Genomic DNA, 18,477 nt, shown 5'->3' on the forward strand with positions numbered 1-18,477 from the left:
ATACAGAAGATTAAGAAACAGGTTTGTGATTTTTTTGCATTATTGTAAAATTAATTTTAACAAAATGAAAGCAGCAAATTCCCTGAATCTAGAAATCAGCTTTATCAATGTTAGAAGAAATAAGTTTTAAGAAATTTGATAATATTTCTTTATTTTTTTAAAATAGATTTTTTTTCTTGACACCACTGAAAGCAACAAGAAGGATATGAAAAAATTACCATCTGTCATTACTCTATGACAATTAAAAGCTAAGGGTCTAGTCACTGCAATGTCTGAAAGTGACAATAGTAAGAACGCCAGAGATAGTGTATCTCATGGATAGATTATACTGGAGTCAGAAAGACCCAGATTTGAATCTATGATACTTAAAAGGTGGGTTAGTAATTCAGCTTTGAGTTAGAAACTTAACTTCTCTCAGCCTCAGTTTTCCCACCTGTAAAATCAGGATAATCACAATTGGAATATCAACTTTAAATGAAATTATATATATATATAATATATATATATATATATATTTATATGTTTATTTATATATCGTTTTTTATAATATACATATTTATAATGCTTAGCAAATTTTAAAACACAAGTAGAAAATATTAGTCAAAATGGCAGTACTCTTGACATGGTTAGTATTAAGAAGTATCTTGGAAATGACCAGCAAGATGATTTCAGAAAGGCCTGGAGAGACTTAGATGAACTGATACTGAGTGAAAAGAGCAGGACCAGGAGATCATTATATACTTCAACAACAATACTATATGATGATCAATTCTGATGGACCTGGCCATTTTTGGCAATGAGATGAACCAAATCAGTTCCAATAGAGCAGTGATAAACCGAACAGCTACACCCAGCAAAAAAACTCTGGGAGATGGCTATGAACCACTACATAGAATTCCCAATTCTTCTATTTTTGTCTGCCTGCATTTTTGATTTCCTTCACAGTCTAATTGTATACTATTTCAAAGTCCGATTCTTTTTGTACAGCAAAATAACTGTTTAGACATGTATACTTATATTATATTTAACTTATACTTCAACATAATTAACATGTATTGGTCAACCTGCCATCTGGGAGCGGGGAGGAGGGAAGGAGGGGAGGAGGGGAAAAGTTGGAATAAAAGGTCTTGCAATTGTCAATGCTGAAAAATTATCTATGGATGTATCTTGTAAATAAAAAGCTATAATAAAAAATTATAAACTCCCTTATGTTAAAAAAAAAAAAAAGTATCTTGATCATGACTCAATCCCAGAAAATTTTTTTTGCCAACATTAACAATAGAGAGCTAGGGCTGAATTCGAGAAGATTTGAGTTCAAATGATCCTTACAAGGCAAATTACTTAACCTTTGTAAAATGTGAATAATAACACCTACCTACCAAGATTTTTGTAAGGATCAAATAAGATAAATGCAAAATGCTTAGTACAGTGCCTCACACATAGTAAGCTCTATATAAATTTTAGTTATTATTATTATTACTACCACTTTTTGCGTGAGACACTCATTAGAACCTGACTGAACCTCTTTGACTAGCTGCCAAAAAACCCTCAATTTTTATTTTTGTTTATTTCTTTAAAAATTTTATCGATTTTTTTTTACATTGCAGTTATTGCCAGATATATCTCCTTCTATAAACACTCATTCAGTCAATAAGCTTTCTTCAGTAACAAAGAAAAACAGTTAAGCAAAATCAGCATTTCTGAGAGCTTATGCAAATTTCTGTATCCTTCAGGAAAAGAAAAGAGGTCCCTTTTTCATAAAACTTATTTTTAAAAACCATACAAAATGATTGAAATAGGAAGTCATTTATATCTTAAGACAAGAGAACAGAATTCCTCTATGTCAAATTCCAACTTTTCTATTAATAGAGCTGATCTGGGAACAACCCCAAGGGAGACTTCTTTAATATTCACTTTAGTGTAAAGACTACATAATACTTTTGAAAAAGAAAAGAACCATTAAGAGATACTTATTTCGCAAGCTACAAAGTGTTATTTTAAATGTAATTGTCCACTTCAACTCTTCAGAAGCAAAAGATGAATTATTTGCTTCTAGATTCTATAGGAGAAATCCTTTGTATATCAAAGCTGTTTTATATGGTCAGACAACTAGTCAAGAAGTTTTTGAGCTTCACCGATTTCAGAAAATCTTGGAAAGATTACATGAACTGATGCTGAATGAAGTGAACAAAACCAGGAGAATGTTGCACACAGTAACAGCAAGATTGTGTGATGATCAGTTATGACAGACTTAGGTCTTCTCAGCAATACAGTGATACAAGCCAATTCCAGCTGACTTAGGATGGAAAATGCCAGCTGCATCCAGAGGAAGAGCTTATGAACACTAAAGCATACTATTTTCACCTTTTTCACCTTCTCATGGTTTCCCCCTTTTGTTCTGATTTTTTTTCTTCATGATTTTTCATGACTAATATGGAACTATATTTTAAATTACTGTACATGTATAATCTGACTGTATAATGTATAATCAGACTGCTTGCAATCTTGGGGAGGGAGGAAAAAAAACACTTTGGAACTCAAAAAATCTTACAAAAATGAATGTTGAAAACTATCTTTACACGTAATTGGAAAAATAAAATACTATTAAGGAAAAAAAAAGAAATGTTTATGCTTAATAGCACTTAATATGTGCCAGTTCTTGTGCTAAGTCTTCAGAATACAAAGAAAAGCAGAAATAATGCTTGTCCCTCAAGGAACTCACATTCCGCTTTTTTTCTTTTCTTTTTTAAAAATTAATTAATTTATTTATTTTTATAACTTTTTATTGACAGAACCCATGCCAGGGTAATTTTTTTACAACATTATCCCTTGCACTCACTTCTGTTCCGATTTTTCCCTCCCCTCCTCCCCCCTCCCCTACATGGCAAGCAGTCCTATATATGTTGAATATGTCATAGTATATCCTAGATACAATGTATGTGTGCAGAACCAAACAGTTCTCTTGTTGCTCAGGGAGAATTGGATTCAGAAGGTAAAAATAACCCGGGAAGAAAAACAAAAATGCAAACAGTTTACATTCATTTCCCAGTGTTTTTTCTTTGGGTGTAGCTGCTTCTGTCCATCATTGATCAATTGAAACTGAATTAAGTCTCTTTGTCAAAGAAATCCACTTCTGTCAGAATACATCTTCATACAGTATCGTTGTTGCAGTATATAATGATCTCCTGGTTCTGCTCATTTCACTTAGCATCAGTTCATATAAGTCTCTCCAAGTCTCTCTGTATTCATCCTGCTGGTCATTTCTTACAGAACAATAATATTCCATAACATTCATATACCACAATTTATCCAACCATTCTCCAACTGATGGGCATCCATTTATTTTCCAGTTTCTAGCCACTACAAACAGGGCTGCCACAAACATTTTGGCACATACAGGTCCCTTTCCCTTCTTTAGTATCTCCTTGGGGTATAAGCCCAGTAGTAGCACTGCTGGGTCAAAGGGTATGCACAGTTTGATAACTTTTTGGGCATAATTCCAGATTTCTCTCCAGAATGGTTGGATTCATTCACAACTCCACCAACAATGTATCAGTGTCCCAGTTTTCCCACATCCCCTCCAACAATCATCGTTATTTTTTCCTGTCATCTTAGCCAATCTGACAGGTCTGTAGTGGTATCTCAGAGTTGTCTTAATTTGCATTTCTCTGATTAATAATGATTTGGAACACTCTTTCATATGAGTGGTAATAGTTTCAATTTCATCATCTGAAAATTGTCTGGAACTCACATTCCTACTGGAGAGATTAGATGTAAATAAGTGGGTATATCCAAGATGACATAGTATAGATGAGAAGTAATTTCTAGTGACTGGGGTATAGTGGGGTATAGAGACTGCAAAAGGTATCTTTCAGAAGGTAGGGTTTGAGCTGAGTCTTGAAGGAATTTTAAGAGGCAAAAGTGAAGAAGCAGAACAGATGGGAGGAGAGCTAATGGAGTGGCATCTAGAGGGGAAATTGTTGTCACTTATGAAAAACATCAGGCAGGCCAATTTGGCTGAATTACAGAATGTGAAAGTAAAATGTGAGAATCTGGAAAGGCAGGAAGGATCTGGATAAATAAGAGTCTGAAATATCAAAGAGTTGAGTTTATATTTGATCCTGCAGGTTAACAGGCATAGAGATTTCTTCTCTTTCTTTGTAATTAAGGGTTATCCAGATTTTCTTGAAAAACAGAAATTTTTTTTCCTTGAAAGAGACCCCACGGACCATCTAATCTAATCTCACATGCTATATAGATGAGGAAAATAGATGAGGAAAATGAGACCCCCCCAAAATTAACATTTGTCCCAAATTATCCAGCTAGTAAATGGCATAGCTGAGGCAAAGTTTCAGATCTATTTCTAATCCTGTGCTCCTTCCCCTGTGTCATACTTCTCCTAACTTTATAGACTAGAGTTCTTCAGCTAAATCACAGAACTGATCATGCCAGAGCCTGGGCAAGCATAGGTCCAGACACAAATCCCTGCTATGAACTTGACAACCTTATTAGACTCTGTCTAGCCACAAGCATATAAATCAAAGCTCAGGCGCACTGTTTTGAGCCCCCCCACTAAGGGCAGAAGTACAGCAAAAATGTCTAATCTGTTTGTTTACTTATATATAAGCTGTTTCCCTTGGTTTGAAATTAAGCTTCTGTTTCATTCCTGACTCTCCTATCTCAGACCTGTTCTGTTTGTCTCTGGCCACCCATAGGTTAGAGGCCCATTTGGTTCAGTTGATAAGGTCAAAGGTGGAAAGAGAAGGTCTCTTATACACCAAATATTCATAGAACTTTTTATAATAGCAAAGAATTATAAATAGAGTAGATGACTGTTGATTGAGGAATGGTTAAATAAACTGAGGCAAATCAGTTTAATGGAATATTAGTGCATCATAAAAAATGAAGAGAAGCTGTATAAATATGTATACATATATATTGTTTTTAACATATATTTTAACATATTTAATATATATTGCACTACCTGCCATCTAGAGTAGAGGGTGGGAAGGAGGAAAAAAGTTGGAACAGAAGGTTTTGCAAGGATCATTGTTGAAAAATTACCCATGTATATGTTTTGTAATAAAAAGCTATAATAATAATTTAAAAATGAGGAGAAGAATGGAAAGACATATATGAACTGTCACAAGGGAAGTAAATAGAACCAGTAAAACATATATGCAATGACTACACATCTATAAAGAGGGGAAAAAAACAAAAAGAAACCAAACATTGTACAATTAAAGTATATTCCATCAAAAAGAAATGAGAAAATATTCTTCATCCCTTTCCAACAGAGGTGGAGAGGATTATGAGTGTGGAATATTTCAAATGACATTAAACTTAGCTGATGTGTTAGTTTTGCTTAATTGCTCCATTATAAATGATAGTTCTCTGCAGGGGAAAGGAAACGTAATATATTCATAAAAGATGATAATATAAAAACAAAGGATATTAATAGTTTCTTTAAAAATGAATAATAAAACAATAAACATCAATTTGGATAGGTATTATCTTATTTGTAAACCTAATGAATATTCCTCATATTCAGGCAAGACAAATACAATGAAGTCAGAAAATGAGTTAGGAAGGGAATTTTCAAATATCCTATTGGATTCAATTATGGATTCATATTATAATCCTTAAAATACTTTTAAATCTTCAAAATTATTTTCAAGATGCTTTTTAGCTTGAATTTATTTTATTTGGTGGTAGAAATAATGACTAAACTGCAGATTACATAAGCCTATATCAATGAAATCACAGATTTTGTCCTTATCCTAAATAAACCATTCTTTACTTAGAAATGTGGCAATTTGTTCTACTTAATAAATGAGGAAGCTTGGAAAAAAAAGAAACAGCTTCCGATTGAGGCAAAAGGGAATGGTAATAAGCTTCCTGATTACAACTAGCACATACTTTCTTTTCCCAAACTACCGTACCATATAATGTAAATACCACATTGTCCAGAAATAGTGGCTTATTCACTTGACTTTCATTCCCCATTGGGAATACACATCCATGTCTTACTAAGAGAGCACATCAACTATTAAAGCCATTCTTATGTAGCTAGGCAATAATATCTATTAGATCATAGCAAATTTAAAACATAATTTATATCACGCCATAGAATTTTACATTTAACAAATATTTAAATGTATCTTCTTGTGAATGCTGTAGTCCTAAGATTTTTTAAAAAATAAAAAAGTTTTAGAGGTACTTACCAATAAGACATTATAAAGAGAACTGCAAGCAAACATTTCTTAGACAAGTCATTAGTTAAATCTTATTGCTGTAGGGTTCATGGTTAGTGTTTATTTTGGGAAACAAATCAAGATAAGTACCTAATTAGGGTAGACACTGAGCAAAGTAAAAATCAACATACCTTCAGCATGTAGTAGAAAGGAAACCATGACAGGAAGAGGTCAGAGAAGAATTCAGCTATACTGAAAACACCATATACTACCCAGTAGGTCAACCATTGTGTATCATCATCTTTGTTGGGACTCTCAATAGCTTTGATTCTGAAAGGAAAAACACAGTATGTGTCTTGATGAGTCTCTATAATATATTCTTTACATTCTTATTTCCATAGCTTGAACCCCTAACTGATTAGAAATTTTACATATTTGTGTGATACGTAAGTTGGTCATGAAGCAAGTAAACAGATCGTTGCAATCTATTATAACCCCTGGAAACGGACAAATTATTATTGCAGTTAATGAGCAGTTTTTATGAAGAGTTTTGTTTTTGCATTTCCTATATTTCTTGGCATAGCCCTATACTATTCTTGTGACTACATTCAGTTATGAAACAGAGAACTAAAAGTTATTTTATTTCCTCAAAACATTCACCAAAGCTCACAAGGGTTTTTCCCACTTCCTTTCCATTTTGTCATGAGGGTATCAATAATGCCATATTTAAGGTGGCTTTATTTCCAAGTAGGACATCATGATCTGACAAAGGTTATTCCTTTCACATAGTCTTATTGAAAATACAATTATTTTTATTGTTTTAACAAATAAATAAATGTTTTAATAAAATCTAAATAATTATTGTTTTAATAAATATAGCTCAGAAAATCTGGGCTATAGGGTCACATAATAAGTATGTCCCCAAACCTGGAAATTTATCTCAAAGAACACATAAAACATTAGCATTATTTAAAATTTCTTGGTACTTTCCTGTGAAGAAAAAAAAAGGAAGAAAAGAATTAAACATATTCCTCACTTTATGGACCATAGGATCATAATTCAAGAACTGAAAAGAACTCTAAACAGCATCCAGTTCATCTTCCTCTTTTTAAAAATGTTAAACCAGGGAAATTAAGCTGCTTGTTGGAGATTACACAGAGAAGTATCCAAGATGGGAATCAAATTTTGATTCCAGAATCAGTGCTCTTTCTACAATATTAATTGCATCCTACTTGCAGTTATCTAGTGCTAATCTGCAGCTAACTATCCTAAAATCAGGCAGGGGACATAGAAAGACAAAGATTTCACAATCAATTCTTTGCTAAGATAGTTAACTCTTTGCTTTTTTCGATCATAATCAGACAATCCTTAACTGTGAAAGCTACTTTATACCTAACTAAGTGCTGGTCAGATGAAGAGGCTGGGAGAAAAATAAATAGTTAGATCAGTGCAAACTTATCACTATAACAGGAAAAATAAAATAAAATAAAATCACATGCTTAATGAATGGTGAGTTTGCAGAACTTTGAATACAAGGATCAAAAATAGTTTAGTAGGCTCCTTGAAGTATTTCCTGGCAAAGTAGGTGTGGTTACATCATGATATCTATTTAATTCTGATTCTGTCTTCTTTGTTTGGATAGCCCCCAGGTACTATAACTCAGCAAAAGTTTTCCAGTATAATTTATCAAGTAGGTCACATATGTATAAATAACAAGATTCAGACTACACATATATGGAAATAATCAGAAGGAACAATGGAATATTGTCTTCTTTTGCTTCTGGACCACAGGAATTTCATCCACGATTGGGAATTCCACAATTCTAGCTCCACAACATTTGTCTACTTACCTGGAATGCATAGGTATTCTGTTCTGAGGGCTACTGAGCCTTTTTCAAGGGTGCTTTCTGTGTCCTGATTCTGCCAACTTTCACTTGTGGCTCTAAAAAGCTGAAACATTCAGCAGCATGCTCTGGTAAACCATGTTGACAGATAGACTACCCTGGCTTAAGTATAACTGAGGGGCCTCAAACCCATCAGTGAGTTCATGGGGTATCTTGCTCATGCACGTGAAGATTTCCCTGATGGAAGAAGCAGAAGTGAACAATTTCTTCCAGTGGTCTACAAAGGCAGCAGAAGCAGGGTGCCATGGAGAGCTTAGAGTTTGGTTAGACATCAAAGCCACCACAACTGCTTCCCAAGCCATTGCCACCTTGTCTTAATTTTTATTTTACCACTAGACTCTGAAAAGACTCTGAAGACTTCAGATGACTCTGAAATAGAGAGAAAGCCCAATACAACTCCACTTCACTTAAATCCAATATATGTGTGAGTCAAAAGACATCACGCATACCATTTTTATCATTTTTACTGATCTCATAGTTCCGTAGGGTTAGGCAAGTAAGGATGCAACAGGTGCAAATACAGTGAGAGCTAATCACAATCCTAAACTGTCAGACATGGTAGTGAGTCCTTGGAGAAATAAAGTCAGAAACAGTAACAAGATTTTCTCATTATCAACCCTGTCTCCCATTAACTCAAGTGCATTAAAACTTCTTGGATGCACTCTCACAGCAAACACTAACATTTAATAGACTATGTCACTATAAAGAGAAAAGATAGAAAGGATGTGAGAGTGACTAAGACAATTCTTTTCAACCTAAAACATTCACATAAAAAACAAAAGTGGCAGTCCTAAGGCAAGACAATTACTAGAAGACTTAAAATTAACAAAGGAGAGCACTTCACCATGTGTGAACAGTTTGTTGCAACCTTGGAGGGAAAGTTTTGCCAATATGTGACTGGCAACAGTGGAACAGAAAAGGAGTGAAGAGCTTTCAAAAATTTGGTCTGCGGCATTGAGTTTACTCATCTGGACCAGAATACTCACAAACATCAAGAATGGTTTGATGGAAATGATGGGGAAATGCAGAAGTTACTAAGTGAAAAATTACAGCTCCATATGATCAAGAGCAGGTAGTTCATATGTCTCTAAGAAGGTAGTGTTTAACTCCACCAAAAGGTGCAATGGAAGATTAGAAAGATGTAGGATTCTTGGCTCAGTAAGGAGGCAGATCAAATTCTGTTTTACACTGGTAGTAACAAATCAAGGAGTTTTTATGATGCCCTGAAGGCTATTTATCAGCCAGAGACCTATGGTGCAACTCATCTACAGATGGAATCACACTGATTAGTAATTCCACTAAAAAGAGTTTAGCCCAACTCTACAGGATCATGTCCTTATATTCTCAATAGAACATTATCAATCAATGCTGAAACCATTGACCATATCCCTTAGTCTGAAGTGAATTCCTTTCTAGCCAAATTTACAACTGAAAAAGATATTTTGGATGCCATTCAGTGACTCTTGTGTGGCAAAGTGCCTATTGCTAATTCTATTCTAGGTGAGATTTACAAAGTAGGGGGTCCACCATTCATACAAAGACAGACTGAAATCTTCTGGGCATTATGGCAAGAGGTTATTCCCCTAGAGTTCAAGAATCCCTTCACTGTCCACTTCTATAAAAATAAAGGAAATAGATCAGGGGAAATGTGGGGTTCTTCTCTTTTAGTCATTGCTGATAAGATTTTTGCCACAGTCTCCTTAATAGGTTGATCATCTGGAAGATGGTCATCTACCCGAGAGATAGTGTGGTTTTCAAAAAGGGCCAAGGAATGATCTACGAGGTGTTTGCTGCCCATCAGCTCTGGGAGAAAGTGAGAAGCAAAACAGAAATCTGTACACAAAGTTTGTCAATCTGACCAAAGCTTTTGATACTGTCACTTGTGAGGGTTTGTAGAAGAGCACGGCAAAATTTGGTTGCCTGACAAAGTTCATCAGTTTGCCAGTTCCACAGTAGCATGTTTATATGACTTCTGATGATGGATCATACTGTCATATTTTCCAATGGAGTAAAGCAAAACTCTGTGCTTGCTTCCATGCTTTTTAGCATGATGTTTTCAGTGATATTGTCAGATGTCTTCAGCAAGGACAAAGATGGCATCAAGATCAGCTACTGCACTGACAGTAAATTATTTAACTTAAAAAGACTATAGCTTCAAGCCAAGATTAAAGTGAAGGCAGAATTAGTGCCCCACTTTTTGTTCACAGACAGTTGTGTACTTAGGACAGCTTGTGAGACTGAGATGTAACTGAATATAGACTGATTGCTGCCTGTGCTAATTTTGGTCAGACTATGAACACCAAGAAAACAGGTTCTCCACCAGCCAGGATCTCACCATCCATATATGGAACCATTGGTTACAACAATTGGAGAAATTCTGAATGTTGTAGATAAGTTCACTTACCTTGACAGTATACTTTCTAGGGATGTACACATAAATAATGAGGTTGATACACGCACTGCCAAAGGTAGTCCAGCATTTGGGAGGCTCTGAAGGAAAGAGTGGGAAAGAAGAGGCTGCCTAACAAACTGAAAATCTGCAGAGTTGTCGTAATGACCTCATAGTTTTATGCCTATGAAACCTAGACAGGTTGCCAGCACCATTCCAGGAAACTGGGTCACTTCCATTTAAATTGTCTTAGGAAGATTCTGAAGATCACCTGGCAAGATAAGGTACTGGACCCTGAGGTCCTTTCTTGAGCTGAACTCTCAAGCATTCAAATTCTGCTTCAGGAAGTACAACTTTGATGGGCTAACCATATGGTTCAAATGCTAAACATATGTTTGCCTAAAAGACTATTTTGTGGAGAACTCATACAATGCAAGGACTCAGAGGCCACAAGAAACTATACAAGGTTACTTTCAAGATCCCTCTGAAGAACTGATGACATAGGGAACAGTGGCACAAGACTACCAGCATGATATGCTCCCATCAAAAAAGGCATCATGTCCTAAGTACTTCAGTAGCTCAAAATAAATACGAGATACAAATTTAGAAACATCTCTGCTCCAAATGTTCATATAGACTATTTGTGCCTGATTGGTGGTCGAAGCTCTCAAGCTTGTATTGGTCTGACTACCCATAATTGGGCACACTGCACCTTCACTCTGATACAGTGATGTCAATTTGGTCCTCTTTAAGCAAAAGAACAACAGCCAATTTATCTCTATAAATTTAGTGGGTTTTGATTATTTTATACTTCAGTTCTTATGACAAATTTTATTTGCAAAAAAAAGATCAACATGAAAATAATTGCAACTCTGAGTGAAATGAGCAGGACCAGGAGATCATTATATACTTCAACATTAATACTATATGATGATCAATTCTGATGGACCTGGCCATCTTTAGCAATGAGATGAACCAAGTCAGTTCTAATAGAGCAGTAATTAACTCAACCAGCTACACCCAGTGAAAGAACTTTGGGAGATGACTAAGAACCATTACATTGAATTCCCAATCCCTATATTTTTGCCCACCTGAATTTTTTGATTTCCTTCACAGGCTAATTGTACAATATTTCAGAGTCCGATTCTTTTTGTACAGCAAAATAACGGTTTGGACATGTAAACTTATATTGTATTTAATTTATACTTTAATATATTTAACATGTATTGGTCATCCTGCCATCTGGGGGAGGGGGTGGGGGGAAGGAGAGGAAAATTGGAACAATAGATTTGGCAATTGTCAATGCTGTAAAATTACCCATGCATATAACTTATAAATAAAAAGCTATTAAAAATTTAAAAAAAGAAAATAATTGCAACTTATGTGCTAAAATAGATTTCAAAGGGAGAAGAGATAGAGAAGTTTTATAAAACCTCCAAATAAAATCAACATATATCCTGATCTTTAATAACTTTTATGCAATTAGAAAACAGAAACTAGGAATAAGATCTGCAGATTACACTGAAGATTCAATCCTTTATATTATGAATTCTGTATTTAAAAAAAGAATAAAAAATACTAAAAGTAATGAGTACTATTAAGTAGTATAGCCAAAAATAAAATTGGTTATATTTAAAGATACAGAAAATGGCTTATTACGGATCTGAGTCACTCTTCAACCAGATGTCTGTTGATATCAAACTACTGACTGACAGCACAGATCCAAATTTGTAAAAGACAAAACAAAACAGAAGAAAAATGAGAAAAATATGTGACATGATTAATACAACCCACAACTTCATCTATTTAAACAACTATCCTTTAAAACATGTTATTGGTGGGGAAAAATGGATAATGGATGGAAGAATGGACAGACACAAACTACAAAATTTTCTACACAATTTTAACCAATATAAATCAATTACCATAAAAGAAAAACAAAAGAACCTAAAAAAAGCACCTTACTTAACAAAAATGACTACATTACTACTCATCAGACAGATATGGAATCTAAGAAGAGCATTAATTTACAAAGAAATAGTTTTTAAAATTATGTAGAAACTCATTAGTACTTTTAAAAAAAAGTAGTCATTCCCCTGAGGGCATGACTAGAAAGTAAATATAAAAAAATTTGCAGAATTTTTTCTTTTAATATAAGAAATTTTTTTTTCACTATTAAGAGAAGTGGAGCCATTAAGCTTTTTATTTTTCAAAACATATATGTGGACAATTCTTCAACATTGGCCCTTGTAAAATCTTGTGTCCCAATTTTCCCCCCTTTCCCTATGCCCTTCCCTAGAGAAGTCATTATATTTAGAGATTGATATTATTGTAGTAAATGCCTTTATAGAGGAGTAATGGAAGAGTGAAATGAAATTAAAGGAAACAAAGTTGGGGAAAGCATCTAGAAAGGACTAATAATACCTAGAGGAGATCCATGCTGGAGGTAACACAATTTTAGGATAGTGAGGGGTCAATTCATTAACTATCTACAGGAAAGCAAAAAGCAAAGTACAGAGAAAAAATCCAGTATTATCCAAAATTATTGGATAGTTTGAACATTATTTGGCATTGTTCTTCTTTAGAATTGGGACATAAACTGACCTTTCCCAATCCAGTGGTCAATGAGTTTTCCAAAGTTACTGCCATATCAAGTGCAACATTCTAATAGCATCATCTTTTAGAATTTTAAACAGTTCAGCTGTTTGTCGTTATTGTTAGCAATGTTTTCTAAAGTCCACTTGATTTTACTCTCCAGGATGTATGGGTATGAGCAAATCTTCCCTAAAAAATAAGGGAAACTGTCATTGAGACTTGATTTGTGATAAAGACTAATACCTCAGACAATTATACGGATTCTTAGTTGTCCCGAGCAGAAAAAGACTAGCTCTCATGGATTCAGTGTTCTTCAGACTTATCAAATTTCCCATGTGAATCACCACACCCTGAAGAACAGACGGGTTTCCATATGGAGCTGAATCAGGGTATCCCTAATGTATTATTGTTGAATATCCCATTCCATGCTATACCCAAGCAACAGCTATCTTTTCTTAACAGATCTATAAGTATCTTATTTCATTTTAATTATAAATCTGAACCATTAGATTAGCCTGATTCAGACATGGCTCCAAACAGAAGTTCTAAATAGTCTAAATAAAGCCTGAACTTGAGAGATAACAATGGGAGCTGAGAGGAAAGACCAGATGTGAATGAAATTGTACAGATAAAAAGGACCAGACTGGGCAATTGACTGGCTGCATAGAGGTGACAAAGATGGAAGGTTGTGAGTCTGAGTGACTTATAAATTGGTGCTATCAAGAGAAATAGAAAAATTAGGGAAAGAACAAGTTTAAGTATATAGATATCCTTGTTTATGACCAGTTTTGAGCCTCTCAAAAATGATCTCAATTATTTCAATAGTTTCATAAATTACAATAAAAGACCTATTTGAAAAATCTCAAGACAAAGTTTTGAGAAACTGTTACTTGTCCTTAAAGGCATAGAACCAAAGTTATAGATCCTGTCATTGTATGAGTTTTTTCTCCCTATGGAGTCAAGGACAATGTGTATGTTCTTGACTTTGATCAATGAAAATTCCTGAGGAGCTTGTAGAGAGAAGACAGAGAGGAAAAAAAAAACGAGGAGAAACTTTTTCCTTGTTAGAATTGCAAACTTATTTTTATAAGGAAATATTATAATGAGATTATTATAAGGATTGAATGTGGAGAGAGGCTACCTTTAGAGAAACTAAAGATACTATAATTTTCCTGTCAAATATGAAGAGAAATTTCTTACGAAACTACTGTAACCTTCATCTTGCCAACAGCATGAAAACAATTCTAGCAAAGAGTTATTTGTTATCCTGAGTGAACTAAATGAACAAAGTCATCTATTGTTGTCAAAAGGATTTGAAGTGATTGGCTGTAATTGTTACCACAACTAGAATATTATAAATGATTACTTATATCATTGCTTTACCATTTATTTCATTGTTAAATTTATATTCAATAGCTTTGATATTTATTTAAATAATTTTAAAATTAAAATTTTTTTTATTTAAGCCTTTAGGAAAAGAGGCTTCTCTAGTTTACTAAGTAAATAATATTTTATGACACAGAATGGGGTTGCTTAAGTTAAAATTATAATAATAAAAAGTTATTGTAATATTTTTCATAAGAAAATACATATACCCTTTAATTACCCTGAAGATGAAAAGATTAAGTAGAGGAATGAGTCAAAGAGCAAAATGAAAAATGACTTATGAGTGTGAATGACCCCAAATCTTATATTCTTTGCTAAAATAAGATATCAGGATTTAGAGCTGGATGGGGCTCTTAAAGATCATTTCATCCTATCATTACACATGTGAGGAAATTAAAGCGCAGAGAGGTGAAATGACCTAAGGTCATACAGAACAAGAATCTGTACTAGCTCTTACTCCACAAGTAGTACTAGTTTATCTTACCATTCTGAGTTTTTAAAATAGGTAACTGTGTCAGTCAGACAGTTAGTTGGTGACATTTTAGTGAAAACAATGTAACCATCTCTTGCCATTAGTCTTCAAATTGAAATGCTATTTACAATGAAACTTCCCCCCATGAATAGCTTCATTTATGTGCTTTCCCAATAGATGAGTAATCAATTTTGCTGAGAGTTTTTAATAACAAAAGAATGTCAATTCCAGTTAAACAAATTCATGGTATAAATTATTTATACTAGTTCACATTTTGACAATTTTTAAATTTTATTTTTATTTAGAACTAAATCGACACCAAATAAAGTGGGCATTTCCATATATATATATATATATATATATATATATATATATATATATAAAAGAAGACTGTATATCAAACCGCAAGTCTGTGTTGCACAAGAGTTCGCTTGTCTTTTAAATTGTGTAATAAATTTAGCCTGCAGCTTTCAAAGCTGTTCTGCACGTCTGTGATTCCTTTTAGCCTTCCTTGTTTTCTCTGCATTAAAAAAAATCTCTACAACTTTTTTTTCATTTTTAAGCATATACTTAAAAAAAAACAAGGCAAACAGAATAGTTACAATTTTCTACGCAATTTCCATTTTCTGCTTTTCATGCTCTTTATATACTTCTTTAATAAGGCCTTAGGATAATTAATTACTTCTTCCCAGAAGACTGGGTTCATTTCTCTTTAGGGCTTCATTAAATACTAAACATAAAAGAAAACATTTCCAGACACCATCATTTAATTTCCCTACAGGGAAAGAAACTAATGATATCTCTATAAGCCCACATACTACTTTCACAATTTGCAATATACCATTTAATGAGTTTGGAAGCTTGAAAGACAATTCCCTGAGAGTTCTTCAGGTTGCATATAGATACCACACAGACCAAATGGCTTGAGGCATTTGGGGACAACAATAGTTTCAGTCTTCCAAAACTTTTTCTGTTATTAAAATCATTTCTGCAAAAAGTCCATGATAACATATTATTTGTAAAAAGAAGGAAGGAAAGAAGGAATAGAAAGATGCACTTAAAGGCTAGAATTATAAAATTGTACAACTGTTGGATCTTGTTTTTCAAATAAAATATTTTCAAACAAGATAACATTTTCTTAATATGGCAGAATAGAAAACACTGCTTTGAAAGCTCCGACTTTATGACTCAAATTTCTTTACCTTAGAAATGCTTATTTTCTTAAAGCATGAGGTAGTATTGACATGAAAGAGTTTTTAAAAAAACTAGTTAGAATACTGTATAGTAATATTAGCTACAACTAATATTGCTTTTTTAAAAAAAATTTTGGAGGTAAGAAAGGAATGGAATTATATTTTTCTAAATTATTCTCTTTATTATCTTAATTAAAAAATTTTCGTTGTATGACCCATAAGCACAAAACAGGAGATACTGAAAATCAGAGAAACAGGTAAACTAGAAAACTAAAATGACATATGAAAATAAAATATGGTTCTTTGAAAAGCCAAACAAAATTAATTATGTATTTAATGTGTTTTTTAAAGATCAGAAACTTAAACCAAAACAATATAATCACAACAAAGTTGAAGGAAATAAAAAGAATGATCAGAATCTACAGTTGACAGTCATGTTACCAAAACAGAAAACAAAGAAATAGAACTAGCTGTAAAGAAAGTACCAAGAAAAAAAAATCTCTTAATGCTAAAGGATTTGTAAAATGTTACCAAAACAGAAAACAAAAAAATAGAACTAGCTGTAAAAAAAAGTACCAAAGAAAAACATCTCTTGATCCTAAAGGATTTGTAATAATTAGTATTAGTATGGCACAATTCTCAAAAATTGAGAAAGCATTCTTTTAGACTGTTTTATGAGACAAATTAGTTCTACTACTTAAACTAGGTAAGGATAAAACACAGCAAAAATATAAATCAATATCATTAGTGAATATAGGTTTTAAAATGTTAAACAAAATCCTATCTGACTAAAGTAATTCATGCATAAAATAATTCATTAAGACCAAGGATGAAATGCTGATTCAATATTAGAAAAAAATTAAACATAATTAGTCATATCAAACACAAAACACCCAAAAACCACATAATTATCTCAATAAATGCAAAAAAGCTTTGACATAGCAAATTATACATATATGTGCATACCTCTATCTTAAAACCAACATAAGTTCAGTTTCTTAAACATTGAAATAGTTGTATTTTTTGATGATTATTATGCTCATTATGACAAAGGTAATTTAAAAGAAATAAACTCACCAAAAATTGTGGAAAGGGAATTAGTTTCTGCCACCAAAAAATTCTTATAGTTTTTTCTTATTCATTGTATACAATGATTCATTCCTATGAACTGCTTTATATTTTAATTCTATTATGATCAGATATAGTTAGAGCTATGTTCAAGAATAAACACCATAGGAATGTAGATAGATGCTAGAATTTAAGGAAAACATTAGGAATATTGTCAATATTATTTACAAGATTTCTTGCCACAGGGCTCACACTGGTGTGATATCAATCAATCAACTGTTTTATTTTAGGGGTTTTTTTTGGTGAGAATTCTCAGAAAAGTAAGCATGAAGGCAGCTAGTATCTCAGAAATGTGTTCTGTCAATGACCACTTCCTGAAACTTGCATGAAAACTAGGTTTATTACAAGAGAAATGAACATGCATATAGAACCCAGAGTTCATAATTTATACAGAAGTTTGCATAGTTATGACAATAAGACAAAGGAAAGTAGAGGAAACAGAAAATTCTTCTTTAAGGAGTATGGCATGGGACGGGAATGGCTCAGGGAAGATGAGAAAAGGACTAAAACTCACTCAAACGGGAGAAGCAAGGCAATGTCAAAAGCCACATTCTTTTCCCTTAGGAACTGCTAGAACATGAAGATATGATGGATCGTCTCCTTATTTGCAAGGGTCCAGTTGTATAAGCCTAGTGTAAACTGTCTGGAACTTGTTTTAACTCCCATGGATAAAGAGGGGAGTCCAGTCTGGGATGCAAACAAAACATTGCATGCTCTGAGTCCAGTGTTTCTGGAAAATATAGCAACTCAAACAAACAAGTTCAGGAGACATTCCTTGACAGTTTCATTATTAGTAACAGAAATCTGTAATTCAAAGCTCATTAAAATAGTTCTATTTTATTCTATATAAAGTTCTGAGTTCTATTAAAGACTGTTAAGGAATCCCCTGAACTTGTCTATTTATTTAGAACATGGAGAGCATGACACATTCCCTGAATGTGTCAAGAATGAAGTGCTCCATCCCCCTTTAGCTGATAAAATTTGTTTGCATCCCAAAATGTGTGTCCTTGAGAATCAAAAGAGGTGCCAGAAATCTGTGCCAGGCTGGAAAATTTGCTTGTACAGCTGGGATTCTGTAGATATACAAACCATCATATCTTCATAAGCTACCAGTTCCCCAAGGGAAAAGAATACAGCTTTTGTCATTGCCTTGCTGTTTGCATTTTTTAAAATTTAAAAATGTAATTTTAAAATTTGCATCATCATGATAATAAAA

The 18,477-nt window shown here is 33.4% G+C and overlaps 1 protein-coding gene across 1 annotated transcript in view; it reads right to left on the reverse strand.

Annotated features, from left to right (window-relative positions):
- The window catches only part of REEP5 (receptor accessory protein 5), a 30,892-nt gene that overhangs the window by 8,341 nt on the left and 4,074 nt on the right, over nt 1-18,477 (reverse strand). The window contains exon 3 of the mRNA XM_003761635.4: nt 6,386-6,524. Within this exon, the coding sequence (XP_003761683.1) occupies nt 6,386-6,524 (139 nt within the window). The remainder of the gene's footprint in view (nt 1-6,385; nt 6,525-18,477) is intronic.

The sequence above is a fragment of the Sarcophilus harrisii genome, chromosome 1 (assembly GCF_902635505.1).
Source record: "Sarcophilus harrisii chromosome 1, mSarHar1.11, whole genome shotgun sequence".
NCBI lineage: Eukaryota > Metazoa > Chordata > Mammalia > Dasyuromorphia > Dasyuridae > Sarcophilus > Sarcophilus harrisii.